We start from the raw sequence: 24,611 nt of genomic DNA on the forward strand, positions 1-24,611 counted from the left end.
TTTCCTGCTTGTTTTCTGGAGGATGGTAATGAGGAGCAGCGAGAGGTGGGACGCTGAGCCGGGCTTTCTAAAGCTGCTGTGTGCATGCAAATGCTGACTTTGTGGGGAATTTGCTGAAGCTGCATGCATGGTAAACAGCCAGAGTCCACGTGGGCCCGTCCCTGTTTGTGTGGGCAGCTCCAGGGACTGGGCAGCAGTGGATGGAGGTCATGTGTGCTCACAGGGGCAGGAGGACAGAGGTTGTGGATGTACATTTAAACCAGATTGTGTGCAGGATCTGATTTACTGGATGTCTCATCTCTCAAGTACTGGTGTTACTCGTGAAAGCGTCTCTCTCAATTATCATTCCGAGTGAATTAATTAATTTTCAGCTGTACTAACTCCTTCTCAGTGAAAAAGATTATCTAAAGCTGAGGGTTGGGTCACTGGGAGCTTCATGTTAAAATTGCTGATGGTTATAATTGCAGTCCTGGGGGGACTGACAGCAAGTCACTGCTTTTCTTAAATACATGCCATTTTTAATCTTTTTTTATACCTGGATTTGAGAATTGGCTTTTTGAAGTCTTATTATTAAGTCTTGGCATTGTGCTGTGAGCATTTTAGTAAGCTCCCTGCAGCCCAGGGTTGCAAGGCTGCTCCCTGTCCTGTGAGCTGACACAGAGACTGGTTCTAAAGACAGGTCATAGAGGACCAGAAGGGTGTCTTGAAATGGCCACAGTGACTCAGGACTTAATGACAAGGTGTACTATCACTAGGCTCTTTTTGGCACCATTTTGTGGAGTCTGGCTGATGCTTGGAGTGTCTCCAAGAGGTTATGGGACATCTTCTAGGAGGACCAGGTCTGGGTGAGAGTGTCCAGCTGCTGCCTCGGACCTGCCTGACCTCCTCACCACCTGAAATGGATTTGTCTCTTCTTTGTGTATAAGCTGTGATAACCTGCACATGTGTGCTTCCATTATACTGCATTTGGATGCTTATAAGGATTTAAGAAACTAATTCCTCTCCTTAGTGGGAGAAAATCGTGCTTACATTTGCCTAAAATAAAAAGCTCATCTTCTTCTGTAACTTATCACGGGAGTTATGTATTTCTGGTGATTTGTTTCTGAGCAGAGACATGTCAACTTGCAGATCCCCAGGGGTTAAAATCATAATCCATAAACCCCTTGGAGGAGACTAAAAAGGGAGCAGTGTGTCTGTGTTTGGAGTTTCTGGTGTTTAAATTGGTTGTGCTGGAAATGACTGCAGAATGTAACCATCTGTTCACTAAGGACATGCGTCCTGACATTGGCTGGGAAAGTGTTGCTCAATTTGTGAGCAGATTGAGCTCTGGGACTTCATTAAGAAATGGTCACATTTTTTTGTGAGTTTATAATGTCTTGGTTAATATTAATAATACTTAAAAATGACAGAAGGTTTATGACGGGGAGAGATGGAATCCACATTCTCTAGCATGTATTTTGCCGGAGTGGGACCATTTGGACTGAGTTGCTTAAATAGTCTGAATATGTGCAAGATTATGAGTAATCTGAACAAGAAATGTTGAGGGGAAAATTGGTTAATATGGACTCCTAATTTGCAATGCATTCAATCCGTCCAGACTGAGTCAAGTCTGATTTCTTGAATGGTCTTAGAATGGCAAAATCCAACCTGCTTTACTTCACCTGTAAAGGGTGGAGGGGGCAGCCCTCTTTGTGCAGGGAGGGCATGTGAGGGTTGATGACTGTGAAGGGGCTTTGAGTAACACATGTGAGGTCTTTGCTTTCGATGATCGTGCTTTGGGTTGTCCATTTTGACAAAAGCAGCTACCTGCACAGGAAGATTCAAGGTGTCTCACATCTGGCTGGAGATTCCTTATAATGCCCATGGGGAAGGGCCCTGGGGGTGCTGGTGCCAGGGGCTGGACACGAGCCCAGGGTGCCCAGGGGGGCAGGAGGCCAATGGCCCCTGGGCTGTCCCAGCCAGGCTGTGACACAGCCCCAGGGCAGGGCCTGTCCCTGTGCCGGCCCTGCTGAGGCAGCTCCAGTGCTGGGGACAGCTCTGGGCCCTCAGCACAAGAGAGACACCGAGGGGCTGGAGCGTGTCCAGGGCAGGGAACGGAGCTGGGAAGGGGCTGGAGCCCCAGGAGAGGCTGAGGGAGCTGGTCAGGGGCTGAGCCTGGAGCAAAGGAGGCTCAGGGGGCCCTTGTGGCTCTGCACAGCTCCTGACAGGAGGGGACAGCCGGGGGGGTCGGGCTGTGCTCCAGGGAACAGGAACAGGAGCAGAGGGAACGGCCTCAGGCTGGGCATGGGCAGGCTCAGGGTGGACATGAGGAGGAGTTTTGTTATGAAAAGGATTGTTAAGCCTTGGAACAGGCTGCCCAGGGCATTGGTGGAGTCCCCACTCCTGGAAGTGTTCAAGGAACGCCTGGATATGGCACTCAGTGCTCTGGGCTGGGTGACAGGTGGGGATCAGGCACAGGTTGGACGCAGTCTTGGAGGTCATTTCCAACCTAAATGATTTTGTGAATCTCTGCCTGGCCCCTGGACTTTGGTGGATCGTGCTTGTCGACATGGGGCAGGAGGACAGGGCTGGAGTCAGAGCTGAGCTTGTGCATTTTCTGCTCTGTGTTGTGCACAGCTCTGTGTCCCCAAGGCTGACACTGTCACTCACTCCTTGCCTTCATGGTGCACTTGTGCAGCAGTTGAGGGGTCTCTGCATTGCATGGATTCACTCAGGAACACAGGATCCCTTGTGCAGAGCCAAGACACCTCCGTGGCTGGTGGGAGAGGCTGTGCCCTGGTCAGGATAGCTCCATGTGCCTCCTGACAAGTAACCACCTTTCCATCTCTCCTAGAATGGCAACAAGGAGAGCAGCCTTGACATGCTGGGCACAGACATCTGGGCTGCCAACACCTTTGACTCCTTCAGGTAAGCTGGTTTTAAATTGCTTTAAGGGAGGGTGGACTTTTAGGATGGACCATGCATTGTCTTAGCCCTTGCTGGTATGTCCATCCTGCTGGTACCCAGGCACCAGAGAATACCCTGGTAAGGCTGACATCACTGCTTCTCCTCCTCCCCATCCCCAATTAGCCTGTAGCACCAAGCACAGTCTATTTAAAGCATCCCGTGTGATTTGGAGCGGCCACTGGATGGGTTTGCAGTCCAAACACCTGAAACCAGTACCAGTACAATTACTTGTAGTCACCCCAGAACTGCACAGGCAAGACTTGAGTCAGCTCTGAGCTGCTGCTTTGGCATTTTACTCTCCCATTAGTTGGAGGAACCATTATGTGTTGGCTTCTTAACTGCTGGGAAGAACACTTCAGCTGCTGTCTCAGTGAAAGCAGCGAAATATCCTTCCTGTCCAGTTTTATGCATAATCTGCATAATCTTGAGTCACTGGAGCAGACAGGTTGTGCAGGACCAGAGAGAACATTATTTCATGGACCTGTTGCAATACCCTCTTGGTACAGAGAGTGAGTATATCTTGCAGGGTGTCTTCTGTATCAAAATTAGAGGCTTAGATCAAGCCCCAAGAGCTCCTCAGCATACCTAAAAAACAAGAAAAAATGAAAAGAGATGCATGAGTGTGAAGTTTGGAGGCTCACATCCACATGCTCTGCAGCAGGGAGTGATGCTTCCAGAAATGCCAGCTTTCCTTGTCTGCAGGCTCCAGTGTGCCCTCTGCTCTTCAGCTCAATGGTGTTTAATTAGTAGTGGACTTCCTTTCTCTGTTTTTCCCTGTTTTTCTCTCCTAGTGGTGCAACGTGGGACTTGCAGCCTGAAAAACTAGATTTCACCCAGTTTCACAGAAAGCTGCGAAACACCTCCAAACACCCATTGCCTCACATAGACAGAGAAGGGTGAGTGCTGTGTCTGCAATACTGTGCTCTCCAGGAAGGTCAATAACTTCTCCCTTGCTCTAGGAACTCTGGCTTGGTGGCACACCTCACACAGAGGACATGGGAAGAAGCACTGGACTGTTCAGAGAGTTTGAGAGTGCCATGATCAGTCTGTCTGGCTCCTCTGTCATCCAGTTCTGAGCTGGAGCAGAGTTCTTCTCTGTATTTTTGCATTGCCTGGTACATCTCAGTGTTTAAATAACTCTGGATCCAAGTCCTAGATCCTGGTGTTCTAAATTTAGACATCTCTGGATATTGGAGGAAAGATCCTGGCTTGGTGCTGACCTGGTTACAGTTCCTGTGAATGACACTGTTCTTCCCAGCAAGAGTTCAGGGAAGGAGAGAGCATCAATGTGTTTCATGAAACTGTGAAAACATTCAACAGCTCCCTTTGGTTGTGACAGCCTACACAGGTTTCCCTGGTATTTCTGGATTCCTTACTGGTTGTTGGTTGGTCAAACCAAGTAAATGTGTGCTGCACCAAGTGGCTCACCAGCGTTGCCCAGATGGGAATCACCATTTCCCTGCAGGTTCTCTGCAGATGGAGAAACAATCACTCCCACTCAGGAGGGTGCAGCCAGGTAGGAGCTGGGCTCTTCTGCCCTGTAACAAATGACAGGATAAGGGTAAAGGCCTCACATTGCATATGGGGATGTGTAGGTTGGATGTTAGGAACAGTTTCTTCATGGAAAGGGTTGTCCAGGCCTGGCACAGCTGCCCAGGGCAGGGATGGAGTTGCCATCCCTGAAGAGGTTTAAAAACCATATGGATGTGGCACTTGGGGAACACTGGTCAGTGGTGCCCTTGGCAGGGCCAAGGGAATGCTTGGACTTGGTGCTCCCAAAGGTCTTTTCCAACCATAACAATTCCATGATTCTATAGATTGAGTTTTAATTATGCTATCACTCAGAGCATAGAGGAAGGAAAAAATTAGAACAGGTCTAAAAGATGGGGTTGCAGCTGATGTTCCATCACTGCCATGTTGTTTGCACGAATGGAAATCTTCTCTTGGAGACATTTTTCTGCTGATAATTTGGTTTTGCCAAATTACTGGCCAGTGCCATGTGCCTGGTCTGTACATCTTGTTTAGAAGACAAGTTTAGAATTGTTATTAGAACAGTTGATTGGAAACAATTAGAAACATCCAGCCAGGCCAGAAATCCCATACCAGCCCAGGCTCAGCATCTGCTGTAGGCTCCTGTACCATACAGGGACAGGAAGACTCAGACAACCTTTTTTTCTGCTCTGTAAGGTATACTGCAGATTTATAAAGAGCAATTTTCAGAACATTTGGAGCAACACAACACTAAATTTCTAAGTCACAAAGTCTCTTAGTCAAGTTCAATCCGATTTTTTCATATGAATTTGAAAAATGGGATGAAGGGGCCCTCTGTAAAATAAGATATAATGTGCTTCCTCTGTAAAAAAAGATATAATATGCTCCATGGTTGATGGCACTTGCCAAGTGATCCTGTCAGTGACAGCTGCTGCAGGGAGGATGGAGCAGGGTTGTTGTTGTGTTTTTCCTCTGGTTCTTGATGTATTGTGAATGCCCACATTGCAAACAGGTAGAGGAGGCAGTGTGGAGGTGAGATATTTAATCACTCCTGAATGTTGCAGCTGTTAAAGTGGAGTAAAAATTATTGTATCTGCAGAAAAGTTAAGCAGATGCTATCAGCATAAAACAGTGCATGTTCCAAAATGCATGCCATGTAAGTAACCTGGCTAGGATAGAGGAAGCACAAAGAAAGACAAAATTGTTCTTATTTTTTTGATTTCTAAAGCTGACTGTATTGTGCATTCATCAGCTCTCCGTGGTGAATCTGTGCCGAGATTCAGCTTGCTGAGCCTCCATGAATCTCCACCTGCTAGCTAGGCATTTTCCCCTCCTGCTTGAATGGGAAGCTTTTTTAAAAAATTTAGCTGTGCAGTGAAAAAAATAATAGGGGGGAAAAAAGGGACTATGCTGTTCAGTGTGTGTTTTCAACATTAAAAGAACCATTTTATTCCTCAGTCTGATCAGTTGCCCAAGGCTGGCCATGGAGTTGCATCCAGTTGTGTGACCTCAAGTGACTTTTGGTTGGGTGAAGCGTTTTCCTCCAAGGAGACACCTGCTTTTACAGGGAGATGCTGTTTGGTGGCATGCTGAATAATCACAAGTGGAGCAGTTTAGAAAAAGCAGGGAGCTGTGCTGTGTTTCTGACCTGAATTCATCTGGATTTAATTTCCAGTGCTAGCTCTTGCTCTGCTTGTACTCTTCCAGATCAAACATCCTTTTGTAGCTGGTATTTTCTCTTCGTTCCAGGCATCTCCCAAGCACATGTATCACTTGAGTTTTTCAGGTGCTCTAAGGAATTTCCCTGTGGCCTCTTTGAAACGCAGCTGCCAGCACTGCCTGTGGTCCTGTAGCTGGGGCTCAGCCATGCTGTCTCCAGAGGAAAGCTGCCTTCTTCCCCCTAATCCCTGCCTCCTCTTCAGCCCCTGCCTTTTTGCCACAGTTCAGCATCAGAAATTCAGCCTGGGACAGTCCCCACCCTTTTCAGATGACCTTTTCCTACAATACACTTGTGTTCTGCACCTGCAGCTGGCATTCTTTGTACCCAGATGTGTGACATGATTTTTCTCATCTATATGAATATATAGATATAAATATTTTTTCAGATGTGTGCTTCTGTATGTGTATGCACACTAATTTTTTGCCTTTGTAAGTCAGTCAGAATTTCATCTATGATGGAAAGTCAATTATTGAGCACCTCTGATTTCCAGTAAATACAGAATCACAGAATGGTTTGGGTTGGAAAGGATCTTCAAGATCACCTAGTCCAGCCCCCCTGCCATGGTCAGAGATACCTTTTACTAAACCAGGGTTCTCAAGTTGATTAGGGTTAATTAAATTGCTTCCCTTCAGTTTGCTGGATTTTGAGCCTGGTACTTCAGCATGTGCCATTTTTCTTAATTTTTTTCTCCCATTTTCTCTAATTCCAAGATCTGTTTTTCTCTGACTTCTAGGCACTGATTACCTGAGTCTGCTGTTACCAAAGTCTCTGCTGTATCTTATTTAACAGTATCTTGCTTCTAACTGACAAAAAAAAATATTTTATCATTCTTGCATAATGAAGAAAGACCATCTCTGTTGTTTGTGAACATAGAAGGATGATAATTATTGACCATTTCTTTCTTTTTCTGTATCTTTCTTTGCGCCAAACTGGTAATTATCTTTGAATTGTTTTTTTCATTTCTTACTCCAAGAAAGTCCTTCAGCTGCCAATTCTATGTATGGTGTGTGAGTGCTTGACTTCTCATCCCAATTTCTTTGTCTTTCAAATTGTCTGTTTATATTTATATTGATTGCTGCTTCCTGTCTGAGGTGTGTGTTTGCTGATTTTCAACACCTTTCTCATCAGGGGAGCTGGAGCTCCCGTGGAGACCAGCAAATGAGCAGTGCTTCAAAGGAAACGTTTTTCATTACTCTCTTTGTGCTCTCATTTCTGCTGTCCAGGTGGGCTGTGCTTTCAGTTTGGCTTGGTCTGGGCTCAGGACTGCCTTTGGTTTTCTCACTGCTGCTACTACCCAAAGTGTTTGCAAGCTGTGGCAGATGGTGCAGGTGGAGAGGACTGAGCAAAGCGTTTAATTTTGTATTAACAGCTTTACGCCTGCGTGGGAGTGTTTTGGAGGCACATCACACTTGCTCCAGAGAGAGCCTCTTTGTTTCCATGAGAGGCCTTTGCAGCAACAACTGATATTCCCCTTGTGCTGTAATAGAAAATTAACTGTGTCTCCAGTGAGTTTTCACGTGCTTTTGTTTTGTTTTCCTCTTGCCACAGGCTTGGAAAGGGGAAGTACGAGGATGGTGACAGCATCAACCTGAACGACATAGAGAAAGTCCTTCCAGTGTGGCAGGTAGGTGATGAGGACACCTGCCCCTGCCATGGTGGGGACCAGCAGCAGAGCCTTCCCTGCCTTCTGTACCCTTAGGAAACCTCCTCAGGAGTGGGAGAGCTGCTGGGCTGTGGTCCCTTAGGGGTTGGAATGGAGATTTGTGTCTGTGGTTTCAGGTGTTGGTGCTGGGCAAGGGCAGTTAGCACACAGATTTTGTTGGGAGGTCATAACACTGAGGGCAGTATATACCTATGTATGTATAAATGTGGATGAACACAGGGCTCATATGTTGAAGAAAAGGATATTCTGTGAAGCATCAACCCCTCCTGACAGCTCCAAAATAAATTGCTGCCAGGAAGCCAGCAGTGCCTGTGTGCTGACCCAGGTATTGCCCCTTTGGGCAGTGCCCATGTTTACATGCAGTGATAATCCATGTGTGTGTTCTCTCCAGCCTGTTCTTTCCTCAGATCTCTCTTTGCAGTTTTGGCAGTTCTGGTTAAATGACCTCTGAAGCGTGGATGTTGTGGAATAGCAGGATGAGACCCTGCGGTTCAGAAGAGAGGTTGAAAAAGTCAATTTGTCAGCATCATACAGTCTTCCATTTTACAGAGCCCTAGTCCTCAAAGGAGCTGAGTTCCCTAAGTTAGGCAAGTTTCAGAGGATGCTCAGCGTGTTTTTGCTGAAACCTCTTTGCCTCTAGAGGCAAGGATGAAAACATCTCATGTGCTGTGTTAGTGTTACCCTTTTCAGTGCTGAGCCAAGAGCTCACCAAGTGTGGGAATTTTGAATGAATTAGAAATGAGACCTCTGAGTAGGTTTAGATGGTGTGATTTTTTTTTTTTAATATTTTACATAGGCAGGAAGGCTGAGTTTGGCTCGCATCTTCATTGCATGGTTCAGAAGGTCACAAGACCTCTAGTTACAAGACCTTTTAAGGATTTATTAACTAATAAACAATAAACTGCCAACAAGGATATTTATGTTTTTAACCTAACCCTTAAATATTTTGTCTTATGGACCTATGCTGCAGTGTGAGCTTTCTTAGCCAATCATGTTGTGATACACAAACCTACAGCACTGCATTCTAAACTCCTTGTTCACCTCTGTAACCACTTTTATTTTTCCTATGTCTTAAACTCTAAAGCTCTAAACTTTCTTCTACTTAGCTTAGCCTGTGTCTGCCTTAAACAATAAATCTACATTCTCGCTTTTAGTACTTGAGTTTGGGAGCCTTTTCCAAAGTCTCAAATCAAATCTTGTGTTTAATTCTAAGCTTTGGTTTACAGCCCCAAAGTTCTGAGAATTCCTTGCATTTCGGTTTCCAGCAGCCAGGCTTCTTGCTCCCACATCATGTGAGGAAGAGCTTTGCTCATCCTGCAGACCATGTGACAATCTGCCTTACTGTTTCTTTTGGGTGAACTATTTGGCACTGAGTGCATGAAGGAGTGGAGAAGGGCAGCTGACTTTGGCAGGGAGGAGCACTGCCTGCAGCTGCTTCCTGCTCAGTCTCTTCCATGTTTGGTATGTCTGGACTTTAGGTCACAGGGAAAAAACATCAGGTTCAGCTGATACAAACCCCATTAATTCTGCAAAATAAGGTTAGTTTCCCTGGGGGATAATTGGAAATGAAGAATCAAACCATCTTTGGTGCGAGGAGCTGATTACCTTCAAGAGGGTTTTAATCAACAGCTGTTAAATAAGCTAGGTCCTCCTGGTCTGGCTATCATTTCATCATGTCCTAAGAGTACATTGAATATAATGAATTCATTCCAATATATACATTAATATCTGGCTTAATTATTGGTGTGACATCTCAAAGCTGGAAGATCTAGTGGGAATGCTGGATGTGATGTTTTGTTCGTGCCTCAGGCAGACTCGTGCCGTGCTGCATTGATTTGCAGACATGCTTACCTTGGCATGTGCAGGCAGCCATATGTGTCTGTGGGAGCTAGGACCCAGGTGGCTCTGGGTGAGGGTTGATCTTGTTCAACATGGACAAGTGAAATACTTGCAGACAGCTGGCTTAATCCTGACATATCATCGTTAACTGGATTTGAATGCAGCCGTGCAATGCTGACAGTGAGTTTACTGCTCCGGATCCCTTGTTTTAAATGGCTCTGTGGAGCAGTGGAGGGGGGGCATAAGGGAAGATGTTCCTTTGTGTGAGCCTCTGAAAGGAAAATCCTTCACCCCGTGGGGTTGTTGCATTCATGGGTGTTGCATCCTGAGGAAGAGGCTTTTCAGGTTGGTGGTACATAAACTCCTGTTCTGGGTTTGAGAGCTCATGGGCTGCTTGCAGCAGGCAAGCACAGATGGAGGGGCCAATGTGAGCATCCTCCAGCTCCACTGGGGTAGTCTGAGCATCCTCCAGTGTGACTGAACCAGTCCAAGCACCCTCCAGCACAACTGGGGTGGTCCAAGCATCCTCCAGCACAATTCAGATGGAAGTGTTTAGCTGCTGGGTGTTCTTCAGCAGCCATGGAAAGGTTAAAAGCACCATGTTTGAGAGAGATAGGGAGCCTTGCTTGCAGGCTGCTTGGAGATTTGCATGCCTTTGGTGTTAAAGTGTGATAGACATAGGACATGAATCTTGAACTAATCTCCAGTGTACATCCAGGTCTGTATAGGTGTCTACAGAGACATGCAGAGATGTCCCTAATTAAGCAGAATATTGTGGTTGTCTGGGGGTTGAGCAGACTATTCTGGATATCTGGGTGTTAATATCCCCCTATTCATGAGTTTTTCTGCTGAAAACTATCAATAGTATTTTAACAAAATATTGCAGGGAAAGCCTATGAGTATTTGGCAATTAAAAGATGGAAAAATAAACAAAGCAAAATAGGTGACCTTTCCCCAGATCCTCCTCTTTTGTTTGGAATTCGTGCATCCCAGTCCTCAGGGATGCTCTCACAGCATGGTGTGCTCTGCCATCTCGTGGACATGCACAGGCTTCACAACTCCTTCTCCACAACTCGTAATTTGGAGCTTTCTCTTGGCCCATCCTTTCAAAATTCATCTGAGGTGCTTGTTTTTACTGGTGAACAGGTTTTTATTTTTGAAAGCTTTATGACCAGGAGCTCGTGAGGTCATTGCCTTGGCTCAGCTCATGAGCCATTACCTCTTCATCCTTCCTTACTCATAGGAGTCTGCAGTAGGATTTGGGCACTAATTCACCAAAATGCTGCCAAAAATTACTCTTTTGAAGGTAAGTGTTCTCCATTCATAAGACCTGCTTTTTACTGCACAGCAGGGAGCATCTGCAGCATAGGGAGGTGCAGCTCAGATGCAGAAAGAGTCTTTATCATCCTCTCCATTTCCACATCAGCTGTTTCGTTGAAGGAGACCACATAACCACCTTGGCATGATGAAGACGTCACAGGGAGGGCTGACTCAATGCCTTTTGCTTTTGCTCCCTTTGGCAGGCACTTGGGAAGTTGTTCAGGCTTGGATGTGTCACATGCAAGTGTTCTGGTCCCAGATTTAGTCTTCAGAGTCCTTGGCAAGCAAGCCCTTGGCAAAATGTACATTTACCAGAGAAAATGACCCAAGAGTTCATGTTCCACAAGATCATAGGATCATGGAGTGGCTTGGGTTGGAAGGGAACTTAAGGCTCATCCCTTTCCAACGCCCCTGCCATGGGCAAGGACACCTTCCACTCTCCCAGGTTGATCCAAGCCCTGTCCAGCCTGGCCTTGGACACTTCCAGGGATCCAGGGGCAGTCACAGCTTTTCTGAGCAAGATCCACCCTGCTCCTTCCTGTGGAACCTGCTGCAACTCACAAAGGACACAGGAGGCTGCATGTCACAGGGCTGTGCTGTAAATGCTGCTAGACACAAGCAGAGAGTTTTGGGATGTGTCCCAAGTGGTTTCTGGACTTGTGTACTGCAGAGTTTGGCTTTCAGTTTGCTGAACTCGTGCCTTTGGGATGGGCTTGTCCTCCTTTGAATGTGGGAATGTGCCTTCACTGCCCAACTGCTCCTTGTCTTGTGTTTTAGGAGGGGGAAATGTGGCACTTCTGAAAGGCATACTGGGCTTTATTGTTGTAATGGGATAAACTTGGAAGATGGCATTGATATCATTTGGTTTGGCATCTTACTGCCTTCAGCTCATCTCCTTCCGTTTCCTTACTGATTCTTGACCCTTTTTGTCATATGCTTGCAGTTACAATAAACTGCTTGTTTCTCTTCTGGCTGCAGTCGTCATCCAGCTTCCTTGTTGGAAGAGAAACAAGGGAGAAGCTCCTTAGGAGAAAGGCAGACTCCACGTTGTTCACATTCCTCTTAGTACTGCTGCGTTCCTGATTTTGTCCAAACAGGATTAGAAGCACCAGGATTCCTGATCCGGTTTGTAGTTCAGCCTATAGGTACTTAGGCAAACAGATTTGTTATTTAAACTCTTCCTTTTCACACATGCCTGTGTTTGAAAGCAAAAGCAAGCAAGCTGCAGGTTCTTCCTTTAGCCTTGATGTTGCGCTGCTTTTCTCCTGGTGCTGGAAAACCACCTGAATTGAGGGACCCACAGGCAGCTTTGCCCATTTTCCTTGGGACCTCTTTTCACGGACAAGTATTTTCAAGTCAGACCATACAGTTCATGTGAGTAAAGGTGGGACCTGTGCATGGGCTGGTCACTTGGCGTTCCTGCTCCAGGTGAGACATGGACACACTGGGACATGGATTGTTGCACCTCAGTGTAGGGCTCTAGGAAGGGCTGAATGATTCCCATCTGAGGTACCCATGTTCCTTCCCTGTCAGCTCTGTAGGGTGCAGAGATAGACCAGTTCTCATGTGGGTTTGGTCAGATATGGAAAGTTCCTAAAGAGAGATAAGCCAACCCAGGTGTCCAGGCGGAGAGGATAGGTTATGGGCAAGCAATCCCTTTGCTGTTGCTCTGCAGGCAAGGAGGTGAGATTGGTGTCCAGCACTGGTGTGAGGGCTTGTTCCTGGACCCTGCAGATCCCTGATCCTTCCAGGGAGGTGGTAGCAGGAGAACAGGTCTCTTTAGTGCCCTCAGACAGGTCTTTGATGGTGTGGTGTTGTTCACTATCACCATATGGAGCTGTCTCACCACCTCCTCTCTTGCCTGCTCCTTCTCCCCTGCAAGGCTTGGCAGTTCTCATTTACCCAGCATGTTAGGCAACCCAGGTTGCTCCTCTTTCCCAGCTCATGGCAGTGTGGCCCTTTCCTAACAGACTGCTCTGTGCTGGTGGATCTGGTATGGGCTGATCCCTCTGCCTGGCATCCCCTCCCACTGGGAGTGGCCTGGTCCATGTGGAGTGTGCCCCTTGTGCTCTGTGTCCCTGCTGTCACTCACAGGGCCTAACCCTCATGTCCTTTATGTGTCCCCCACGTATGAAAAGGTGGGGGTGCCTCCCTAGGAGCCCCAACATGGGGGATTACTTCTCCTGGCCCCCACGTCCTGCTGGAATCTGCCCAGTGTGTGGACACAGCGCGGCCTTCAGAGAAGGTTTCTTGCCTGACAAGCCCATGTCCCAAGGGTCTTTCCAATACAGTAACAGCTAAAACCACTGTGGAAAGTCCCTGTCAAAGAGCCAAGACTTACTTGAGTACAGGTCACAATGTATTGGGAGTCAGAGCTCTGCTCCTGAGTAGAAAGCTTTTGATTTGCCATGGCTTCCAGCAAGACACAGCCTTTCTGTGGTCCTTTTTTGGTTGCATTTAACCCAGCTGACAGTGACCATCACGTGGGGCAGAGAAGGCAAACTGCTGTGGTCACCTGTAGCCCCTCCAGCATCACTCCCATGCCAGACTTAAGGCCACTATTGCCAAGGAAGGCAGACAAGGCCATGGAGATCTCCAGAGCACTGCAGAGGTCCTGGAGCAAGGCCGTGAATGTCCCATGCAGGTCATCACCTCCCTGGTTCCCATGGGCCTGGGCTCTGTTGGCAGAGCACAGTCCCTATGATCCCTGAAGGTTACAAACCCTGAAGGTTTTATCACACTTGCAGGAAGGGGTAGATCTTCTAGTGGGTTTTTCAGATTATGGTGGTATTTCATACCACAGAATCAGAGAAACATTGAAGTTGGAAAAGACCCATGAGATCACTGAGTCCAACCATTCCCCCAGCACTACCAAGACCGCCACTGACCCATGTTCTCAAGAGCAACATCCACATGGCATTTAAATCCCTCCAGGGATTGGGAATAGAAATTCCACTACTGCCCTGGGCAGCCTGTGCCAAGGTCTGACAGCCCTTTCCGTTAAGAAATTTTTCCTAATATCCAATTTCCTAATACCATAGCCTTATTTTGAATAAGCCCGATAACCTTATTCAGTGCATAAACAAAATACTGGAGAAATGGCCAGGAAGTTTGGTATTTCCATTATTACTTTATTATTATTATTTTTATTTCCATCATTATCATTATTAAAATTGTTATTGTTGTTGTTATTTTATCATTATTGTTATTATTATTATCATTATTATGGCTCAGAGCAAGTTCCTGATTGTGGAAAATGATACAGGCTCTCTCTTCTCAGGGCTGGTGTTGCTCTTCTGGCTGTCAGGCAGATGTTGCTGTGCTGACTCACAATTCCTGACAGGTTCTTCCCACCCTGGTGGGCACAGAGATCCTGCTCTGTAGTGGCTCCTGGTGCTGCTGCTGGTCAGCTGCTCAGAATTAGGGCCAGGCTGCTGTGCTTGCCAGGGTAGGAGACATTGGGATGTTCTCACACCCCTGCTGGATTGGCTGGTCAGGGGTTTGGGTTAGGGATGAGCAGGGAGGGAAGGTGGGAGGGACAAGGGTGGTTAATGCAGCAGCTCTGGAGTTTGGCGGTGTTTGGTGGCCGCGGGGACAGACAGGGCTGGTGGCAGAGGGGAGCCTTGCAGCACTAGAGGGCACTGCGGCCTCGCTGCATGGCCCTGCAACGCTGCTCTGGGAAGAGCAAATGAGGCTTTTCCAAAGGCTTTTTGCAAGCAGAAACCCCACTCTGCAGTGTCTCTCACCCTCCTGTGCCAGGGCACGCTGCTCTTCATCCAGATGTATCTACCTCGGGCTCAGAGTTCATTTCCAGCCTGGGGAAACCTGCAGGTGTTTCTCTGCACCTGGAGCTGAATTTGGGTGAGCTGCATTTTGGATCTGAGCAGAATGAGGTGAAAACCAAAGGGGCGTGTGACCCTCTCAGCTACTAAAGCCTTGCGGGGAGCTGGTTCCTAGAGGTTAAACATGTCTCATCTAATGACTCCCTGGAAATCCCACCTTTGCCCACACAATCCTCAACTCCGTGTATCTCCCATGGGATGCTCCGGCGGGGCTCAGTCTGGCATGGTGCTCCTCGCACCAGAGCAGTTCCAGGTGTGCTGAGGGGCTCCCCCTTTCTCTGGAGGTGCTGCTGCCCTGTCAGGGGTGGGATGTTCTCCTGAACACCTACATTTCCACCTGTCCCTGTACCCCACCTACCTTGTTGTACCCACCCCAAGTTAAGGACATGCCAGCCTCAGAAGGAGGGAGATGGGCACCATGGGTTGCCCACTGCAGGACTGACTCTATTCCTTGGACCCCAGTTTGCCTGCCACTGGTTTGTACCACAAAATAAGATTAATGATGGGATGTGGGTGGCTTTGCAGCTTTTCCTCAGGCTGAGATGACAGAGGGATGGACACAAAGAGATGTTGGGACTAGGATGTTGGGCTTACCAATTGGAAGTGCTGGGTTTTGGGTTCATGACCAGGGACCACAAAGAAGTAGGAGTATGAGAGAGCTGTTCCTGGGAGGATGAGGAAGAAAGATGCTCTGTTTTGCTTTTAAGGAGTCCAGAAGTTTTAGTCCTGAGAACTGCAGCTTTCTGGGGAATTAACTGGTTTGGGCAAAGGGAGTTGTGCTGGGGTATAAATAACAGCTCAATAGGCATTTCATGCTCAAAAATGTCACCACATTATGCTCTGGCTTAAACACACCAGGGAGCTACTTGGATTTTTCCCAGCTTTACAGCTGACTTCCCTTTCAGAAAGGTTTGCTTTTATGCAGCTCTATAATATCCAAAGCAAACCTGTTTTGGTTTTTCCCAGTCATTTCTATAGACTCCAAAACACACCCCTTAAATCCTGCCTGAATTTTAACTTCTCAATAATGTTACATTTTCTTCTCCCTTTTTTTCTCAGGGGATTCATTAGAAAACTGAGAGGGTTTTTGCTGCACTCCCTTGAATTTGCTGAATATTTTCCTGCAACGTGGAAGTAATGTGGAGGAATGATTAAAGTTTTAAAACATTATTTAAAGTAGCTAAGAAAAAAAAAATCCAAATTCCTAAAGATCCCAAGTAAAAACTCAACTCGCCTTGGTCAAGCAGCTATTTCTGCTGGCTTGGCTATTTCTACATCCTAATCCCCTTCCCTGCTCTCTGTAAAAGAGATGAATTTTTAATAAAATGAAGGGAAGGAAGGAATTTTCTCTCTCTCAAAAAAAAAAGTAAGCATACCAGAGGACCAGAGAAGGGAGACGTGCATACATCCCCGTTGTCAGAGGGACCTGGAGAGCCTAGAAACACCTCGCTCTCTAAAAATCCTGCTAATGGGGGATGTCCTGGTCCCTGGTCCGACAAAATAGGAGTTTAATGTTTCCTGTCACATTTATAAATTTCTTTTTAACCAGAAGATGCTCCCCCACCCTTTTCTGCTGCCTTTCCTCTGATGTTGTGGGAATAGAAAGCAATACAATAAATGAGACCAGAAGTTCTTAAAATGCGAATTTCCTGCCCGGAGGCAGTAGGTAAGTGAATCCCATTCAGCTTGGAGGGATGTATATATAGCCATGGGTGTAAATATAGGTATTTAGTGGTAGGGTAAGTGTTTATTGCAACACAGGGTGGTTTGGTCATAGATTGTCATTTAAGTGGGAAATTTATTGCTGCACACGACGCCTGGATGTCTCTTCCACGGGGAAAATAAAGACTGTTTATGAAGGGATTAAATGGTGTCCTCACTGTGGTAGCAGACCAAGCTCTGTAACCCGGAGGTCCTTTTAGTCCTACATTTGTATTGTCCCTCATCTTATTATTTTAGAAGTACTTTTGGTGGTTGGTTTTATTCAAGGTCATGAAATGGTTTGGGTTGGAAGGGACCTTAAAGATTGTATTGTTCCAATTCCTCTGCCTTGGGCAGGGACAACTTCCACTAGACCAGTTTCCTCAGAGACCCATCCAACTTGGCCTTGGGACACTTCCAGGGATACTCCATTAACTTCCCTGCTGGCTCTGGAAATGGCTCAAATGTATACATGCTGGCATGGTCATTGAAAGAAAACTCTCTGGCCTCCTCAAAATGCCTTTGCTGGATGGTGGCCTTGATTGATTTCATTTGGCCGAACAGGAATAGCGAATGAAATGTGGTCTCCACACCTTTGACCGCACAACACTGCCCCTGTGTCCATGTCTCCCAGGGCTATTCCTCTTTATCCTTCTCCTGTTCCTCCTGTTGTGGAGAAACTCCTCATTGTTAGCTTGCTTTCTTTTTCATTCTTCTTTTTTTTTTTTTATTTTTTTAGTAATTCTTGTAATGTATGAGCAGAGAAACCACTGGAGAATGATAAAACTTCATTTCTTCCTGCTTTTGTGACCCACTTCATTATTTCGTTTCTTATTGTATATTCTTCTGAGGTGCCCTCTCCAAACGGAAAGAAAATATGTGAGGTTATAGGAGCTGTTTGTTTCCTTTGGCTGGGAAAAATAAGACTTTGGCTGGACAAAATAAGCAGGTATCACAGAAGATATGGATTGCTTCTGCTGGTTAGTTCTGGGGAAGGGACTGCTGATATTTGCTCCATCATGCATCTGTGAGCAATGACATTTCCTAAAGCATTTGGGCTATGTGTGTGCCTTCAGCTGGCCAGCCTTCCCCTTGGTGCTCTGCACAAATAAAATGTAAAAATACATATTCCTTAAGTTTAGGTTGCTGCACATTTTCTAGATGAGAATGAGAATATTTGGGGTCAGTAGTTACATGTACGTGGTTTGGAGGAGCAGCAGGAGAGATGAGGTACCTGTCTTGTTGTTCCCTAATTGTTCCAAAGCAATAATCCAGACCAAAGGCAGTTTTTAAGATTCAAGTGTGAAACACAGATTTGTCCTTGTAGTTCAAAGAAAAACATGAGTTCAGGATGATTCCCAGGTTTCCAGCCTGATGGCACTATCCCACCACTGCTGCTGGACTCCCTGGGCACACCACAGAATGACAACAGTGGCTGCTCTACTCCAGCCATTGGGCCTGTCGTTAATGGAAGTTTGGTTTTCCAAGATTTTCTTCTTGTTTGGGTTGTTCCCATCCCTCTTGCCCATGAAGCTTGTTCAGCCCTGCATCCAGGATCTCCCAGCTGCTTGGCAGGAGGGTATTGTAGGGGAGAGTTAGTTGTTCTCTCTCGTAATGAGCAACAGGACAAGAGGAAACAGCCTCAAGTTGCACCAAGGGAGGTTTAGTTGGATATTAGGGAAAAAAATTCTTAATGGAAAGGGTTGTTAAACAAGGAAATGGGTTCACCAGTGCAGTGGTAGAGTTCCTATCCCTGGAGGGATTTAAAAGCCATGTGGATGTGGCATCTGGAGACATGGATTAGTGGTGGGCTGGACAATGCTGGGGGAATGGTGGGGCTAGGTGATCTTAGAGAGGTCTTTACCAACCTAAATGGTTCTGTAATTGTATGAGGCTGTCTCTGGTGTAGACAGTGCCGGGAGACATCAGGGATGAAGAAGCTTCAGGATTGCCTGTGGTTGTAACAAGCAACTCAGCCTGAAGGGTATGGAGAACATGGGGACTAGGCAGGTGGCTGTGGATGGCGGCTCCTAGGTGCAACCAGCGTGCTAAAAGATCATCTCCTTGCATGCAGATCTTGATCTGGAAGCTCGGGGGTGTGATTTGATACCTGTATTGTTGTGATAAGGTTTCCAGTGGTGCTTTATTTTGCTGTCAGAGCAAAGCCAGCCCCGTGTCCCTCAGTGCTTCGGGAGGCGGCGCAGTCCCCGCGCTCCCTGAGCCGGCTGTGTCCCGGCACAACAGGTCACCACCCTGATAAGCACCAAGGCACGGAGTCAGGCTCACACCGAAATGGTGTTTCAGCCAGAAAGAGAAAAGGGGGTAAAAAAGGTACCCTGACCATCAGTATGTGAGTGGACACTTCGTGTCGTGTGATCACAATATCGGTTTTCTATTTTATTTTTTTTATGGTTGGCTTAACAATTAAAAGGCTACACTGCGCTTTGGTTTTTCCAGTCTGCTGCATCGTGTGACCCCGGTGACTCCGAGCTAAGCCTCGTTATATAATGGCGGGGTGTTTTTTTGGAAAACCTCCATTTAATCCTTTCAGAGCAGAATTTGCTGTTTTTGTTTTCTTTCATATCGTCGTCTTGTTTCCCCCCTCCGCCTACCCCTTCCCTGGCGGGCGCACGCTGGAGGCGTCAGTCTGGGAGCAGGGTCCTTTCTTCCCTTTTTTCTTTTTTTTTTTTTTTCAAATCTGCAGAGAAAGGAAAAAAAAAAAGGTTTATTTTCGTTTGCTTGGGTTACAGCGCCTTTCCCCACCGTCGGGGGGAAGGACTACGTGATGTGCAGCAGGTATTTTGTGAATGGAGCACAACCCTGTGACTCCCCGTCGCTTGACCGAAGGGGGAGGCAGGGGAAGGAGAAAGAAAAAAAAAAATAATAAAAACCACCACCCAGTGACTCCATCTGACTCGTTTTGGCTGGAAAACTTTTTCAGCGCCGTGGTTCTTAAGCCAGGAGGAAGCTTTCTTCTGGCCCAAGAACAATAAAGGGGTCAGCAGCCTGATCCTCCCTCCTACACCCTCTTCCTTCCATTGTGAGGGGTCTGTGCAAATATCCCAGGCTGTTTCTGCTGGGGCCTGAGGGACCTGAGCCACACATGTGACATTAAAGAGAGACTCCGCGAACTCAGTAATCCTGCGAAAAGGAAAAAAAAGAAGAAAGAGAAAACAAAATGAAATCTCAGAGGAGATCTATTTCTGGTGCAGTGTTACGCCTGGAGAAGTTACCAATGGGTGTTTCTCATGGTGGGGGGAAATCCGTCCCCTTACCCTGCCTAGGTGCTCCTTCCATGCCACAGCAGCATCTTCCCCACTTGCTCAACGTGTGGCCCAATCCATACCCAGGGAAGGTGAGCCCTCACGTCCCACCAGCCCTGCACCTCCTCCATTTCTTGGCTTCTCCAAGAGGGGGAATTTCTGCTGCTCCCATAGTGCAGGTGCAAGGCCTGTGTGCTGCAGGTGTGCAGTCTCCAGCAAGGATGGGTTTGAAGGAGGCCCAGCTGTTTGACGTGTTATGATTGTTCCAGAGATTCACCACCACCTGGCAGCACTCAGTTTTTCAAGCCAGCACTTTCAATGATTTTCTCCTCAGATGTATATAAAAAAACATGAAAGTCTGAACCAGCAATCTCTAGGGTAGAAGGTCTTCAGGGGGTGCTATGGGGCCACACCAATGTGCCCACCAGTCCTGTCTGTCATGAAGGGACGTCGTGCATCTCTCCAGGAAGGAGGTCATGCACTGGTCAGAGGGCTGCTAAGGTTTCTGTGGTATTTCTTTTGATTCCAGAGCAGTCACAAAACTTGCTGCCCATGCTGGCTTCTGCCACCATGAATAGTGATTGTCTTTTCAGGTAATATCTGCCAGACTAGATGGTATCTCCTCCCAAAGGAGAAGGTGGGACCTGTGGCCTTCTAAGAGAAGTCGAGTTCAATGCAGGAAGCCACATCATACACTGAAAACCTGATGCATTTGCCAGAGGGAGAGTGTATCATGCTCATCAAGTTGTAGGAACCCACCTTTTTTTTTTTTTTTTTTTTTTCCTTGACACAATTAACCATGTAGCAGCATGCTTGACCTGGCCTGGCCGTGTCCCAGGGCTTGGCACTGCATGGATGGATGGCGGTGGCGATCTCACCGCAAGGCAGTTCCAAGGCCGTTTTTATCTCCTCGCCGTGTCGATAACACTGTGCTGACCATGGCCAGGATTTCCTCGCACTGCAGAGCTTTCCTGAGGCTCAGCCCTGCGAGCGGCGGAGGAAGCAGCCACTGCGAGATTGCTCCTGGCCGCTGAGAACGCCGTGGCCGACTTCAAACGTACGTGCGACCTGACATGATCCGAGCAGCGCCGCCGCGGCTCCTCCGTCCTCTCGCGGGTGGAAACTCCTCTTCTCCTGCGAGAGCTGAAGCCAGACCAAACATGGTTATGAAAGCCTGTCAGAGGTGGGGGAGAGTTGTCCCATGTCTTGCCTGGAATTCTGAGGGAATGGCGAGAGCACTCACGGCCAGGGTGGAATTCAGGGCCTCGCCCCCACCCCTCTCGCAGTGCCGAAGTGTTGGGGCTACATGTGCTACACAGTTTCCTTTAGCTGAAAGGAAAACCATTTGTAGCTCCATTTTTAAGTGCTTAGGCAAACAGATTTGTTATTTAAACTCTTGTATTTTTTCACAAATGCCCACTTTTGAAGGTAAAAGCAAGAAAGGTGCAGGTTCTTCTTTCAGCCTTTTCTCCTTGTGCTGAAGCAGCTCTCTGATCTCTGCTGGCAGAGTCTAGCTCCAGGATTTTGGTGGTGCTTCCAAGTATAAGTGATCATTACATTGGCTTTGTTGACCTTAGTGGAGGGCAGGTGAAGTGTGGCAGAATTCCAAGATACAGCTCTGTTGCTTATATTCCAGAGAACCAATGCCCAGCTGCTCATGGCCAGCGAGGCCACAAAATTAAAGTGGCTCCAAGGGTTGCAAGTGTACCTAAGGCTGGGAACCTGCTAAGTTAGAGGTGGAGTTCTGGGACTACTTGATCATCCTGACATTCCTGTCTGAAGGAGAAGAAAACTGCCTTGTTTGGCTTCTACTTGCTGCATCTTTTCCTGACATGATTTGCATACAAGGCAGAGCATGAATTTATTCTGCAAGTCCTCAAATTCTGAGAGTTGTGGGTTCAGGAAGGGCAAGGCTGTAGTGCAGTAGCTGGTGGCTGTGCTCTTCTGGGAGATCTAAGGTAGTATTTCTGACATTAGGTTGTATTAAAACACAAAGTGTTTCTACAGAAGTCTTTCTGCATATGAAAATGAATGATTTAGTAGTCACCTAGAGTGATTTGCAGTTGGATGGAGGAATCCAGGCATCTTTCCCAGGCATCTTGCTTATCCAAAGGCACTTGGTTATTTGGTGCCTTGGCTATGTTTAGCACGGGTAAATCAGAAGTTGAAGTCCTGGTGGGAAGGACTGACTGTTCAGGAGCAGAGAGTAATGCAGCAGAGCATGGTTAGAAGTGAATTATTGGGGGACAGATACAGGATGAGAGTAGGACTTGGTGATGGTCCCTTAGTCCACTCTCAAGTCCTGGCAAGTTGGTCTGGAGCAGTCAAGTCCAGACTGCTCCTTGATGAGAGCAGTCCTGTTTCAGAAGAAATCCACAGAAAATCTCCGTCTTCTCTGTCCAGGTTTCTAATCTTTTGCTTTTCTGTTCTGCCAAAGACTTGCCTGTGATGACTGTTTGGAGTGGCTGCCTGTTTGCCAAGAGGGCTTTCACCCTACCAGACCTGCCTACCTACCCACAGCCACCAAGGTTCTACCATGGGTAGATGCAATCAAAACAAAGTTTAAAAGCTCATGTGAAAGGGCGTAGAATGACAAACCATATCCCCATCCTGCAATCCCTTCCAGCCCTTTGGAAGCTGTTTGGCATCTTGAAAGGCTCCCCATTGGGTGCTGCAGTTTGCTGGGGTGGTTTCATGGGTTTTGTGTTTCCACATCTCTCTTCTTCCTCTGTGTGGTCACCAAATATCTTTTCAGATCTTATCGTGTGCAGAAAGACACGTCCAGGGGACGGGTTCAGGGAGCATCCTGCCCTGGGAGGTGAGGGCTGAAGTAGCTGGGAGTTTCTGCTGGAGCTTTAAGGAGTCTCCCTGTGCTGGGAGCTGTGTACAGTAGGAACAGTCATCAGCCTCATCTTACGTGCGCCTCGTCTCACTGGTTAGGTTCGCTTCCCCCATGGAAACCGTCAAGAATTTCCGTTATTTCCTTTCCTGAGGCTTTGTTTGGGTGGGGATTTCTGGAAGGTATTTCACAGGCAGGTATAATTAAAGAAAGACATGCTTGCCTGGAGGCTTGACAAGGTTTCTTTAAAGCCAGGCCTTTAGCATAGTGGCAAAACAGAAACCGTTTGTTTCCCGGTCCAGTGGAGGGGAGGTCGAGGAAAAGGGGGAGCTAATCAGCTGGGAATCATCCCAGTTAAATGCTGCACACCAGAGTTAAGGCCCTTATCCAGCAAATCCTTGAAATATGTGCTTAATTTTAAGTCCCTCTGACTTCAATCTGTTTACTCTTGTGCTTAAGTTTAAGCATGTGCCTAAGTGCTCGGCTGGCTGCAGGCCAAGGCAAATAGCAGACTTAGGAGCAGAATCGCATAAAGTAAGTGCTTTGCTGGACTGAAGTTCCATGGGACAGCGGGTGCTGTGCAGGTCTGGGATGCTGGAAGGGGACAGTGCTGTGTATCCCAGCTCCATCAAGTGTTGGGCGCCACAGACCTGAGGCTGAGCTCATCATGCAGGGAGCATCCAAACAGTGCGGCCTCTAAACAGGCACCTGAATTTCAGCATCTGTTTCTCTGGAATGAAGGCATCAGCCTCACCTGTAGCCTTCTGTATATCACAGGCACAGTCTTGGGAAAGTGTGTAATTTATTTCCTCCCCGTTGAGAGAAAGGAGCATGTTAGTGGAGGAAAATATTCTTGATTTTATCATCAAAGAAGGAAGGAGAGCAGATTCTATGACCTGACTAATAAATCTTCATAGGAATTTGTGTGGCTGCATTAACACAACAAAAAAGACTCCTGTATTAGCAGAAGCTTTTATAATGCCTTTATCTTCTTCTTTCCTGTTCCAAGCTAATTCCTGAAAGCCTTCTTCTAATCCCCCGTTTTGCTCATCCAGCCTGGACTTCTTAGAATGGCAAGGGGTTTTTTTTCCTTCAGTTCTAATCTACAAATGACAGCACTTAAAGCTAATAACTGTAGCCGTGGCACGCACAAAAATGAAAAACTGCCATCAAGAAAACAAGACCTGTGTTTTTTTAAAACATCACTACCAGGGGTTAAGGGAAATGTGCAGCTGGAACAAATACAGCACTCATCTAACTTCCTCAATAACTCTGCCGGGGGAGCGGGCAGTTGCCAGACTGAGGAAGCGTGGTTAGCCATCGAGTCTTTGAATGCAGCTCCATTTCCCCCTCAAACCCATGGAATTTATATTAACCTCCAGCTTTTCTTAGCTGGTGGGAATTTTTTTTTTCTTTTATAATTCGCTTGAGTAAGAGCCTCACTTTTGTTGCTTTGGTTCACAGGAGGAGCAGAGGAGATGGTTCTGCTCCTCACACCGCGCTTCTGCTGGCAGGAGGCCAGGGATGTTAAATGAATAATTTCTGGCAGTGATAAGGAGAGAAAGGTTGAGGCTGCCAAGCACAGAGTCACAGATGTCTGATGACTTGGTTTTGGGAAGGGCAGGCTTGAGAGATCCTGGCTCACTGGGTTGTCTGCAATCCCAGCAGAGGTGCAGGCAGGAGGGAGGGCCCCATGTGCCTTTAGCATCTTGTACAGGGATGTAAATGAAGCAGGCAAGGAGCAGTGCCACAGAATCATAGGATGGCTTGGGTTGGAAGGGACTTCAGACACCATCTCATTCCAACATCCTGCCATGGGCAGAGACACCTTCCACTGGCCCAGCATGTTCCAAGACTGGTCCAGCCTCACCTGGAACTTCCAGGGGATCAGAGGCAGCCACAGCTACCCTGGGCACCCTGTGCCAGGGCCTCAGCACCCTCACAAAGGAAGAAATCCTTCCTAATATCTTACCTAAATCCACCCTTC

The 24,611-nt window shown here is 47.2% G+C and overlaps 1 protein-coding gene across 1 annotated transcript in view; it reads left to right on the forward strand.

Annotated features, from left to right (window-relative positions):
- CTIF (cap binding complex dependent translation initiation factor) overlaps nucleotides 1-24,611 on the forward strand; it is a 142,743-nt gene that overhangs the window by 41,702 nt on the left and 76,430 nt on the right. The window contains exons 5-7 of the mRNA XM_058824100.1: nucleotides 2,834-2,907; nucleotides 3,738-3,842; nucleotides 7,706-7,781. Coding sequence (XP_058680083.1) covers nucleotides 2,834-2,907; nucleotides 3,738-3,842; nucleotides 7,706-7,781 — 255 coding nt within the window. The remainder of the gene's footprint in view (nucleotides 1-2,833; nucleotides 2,908-3,737; nucleotides 3,843-7,705; nucleotides 7,782-24,611) is intronic.

This window comes from Ammospiza caudacuta, chromosome Z (genome assembly GCF_027887145.1).
Source record: "Ammospiza caudacuta isolate bAmmCau1 chromosome Z, bAmmCau1.pri, whole genome shotgun sequence".
Classification (NCBI taxonomy): Eukaryota; Metazoa; Chordata; class Aves; order Passeriformes; family Passerellidae; genus Ammospiza; species Ammospiza caudacuta.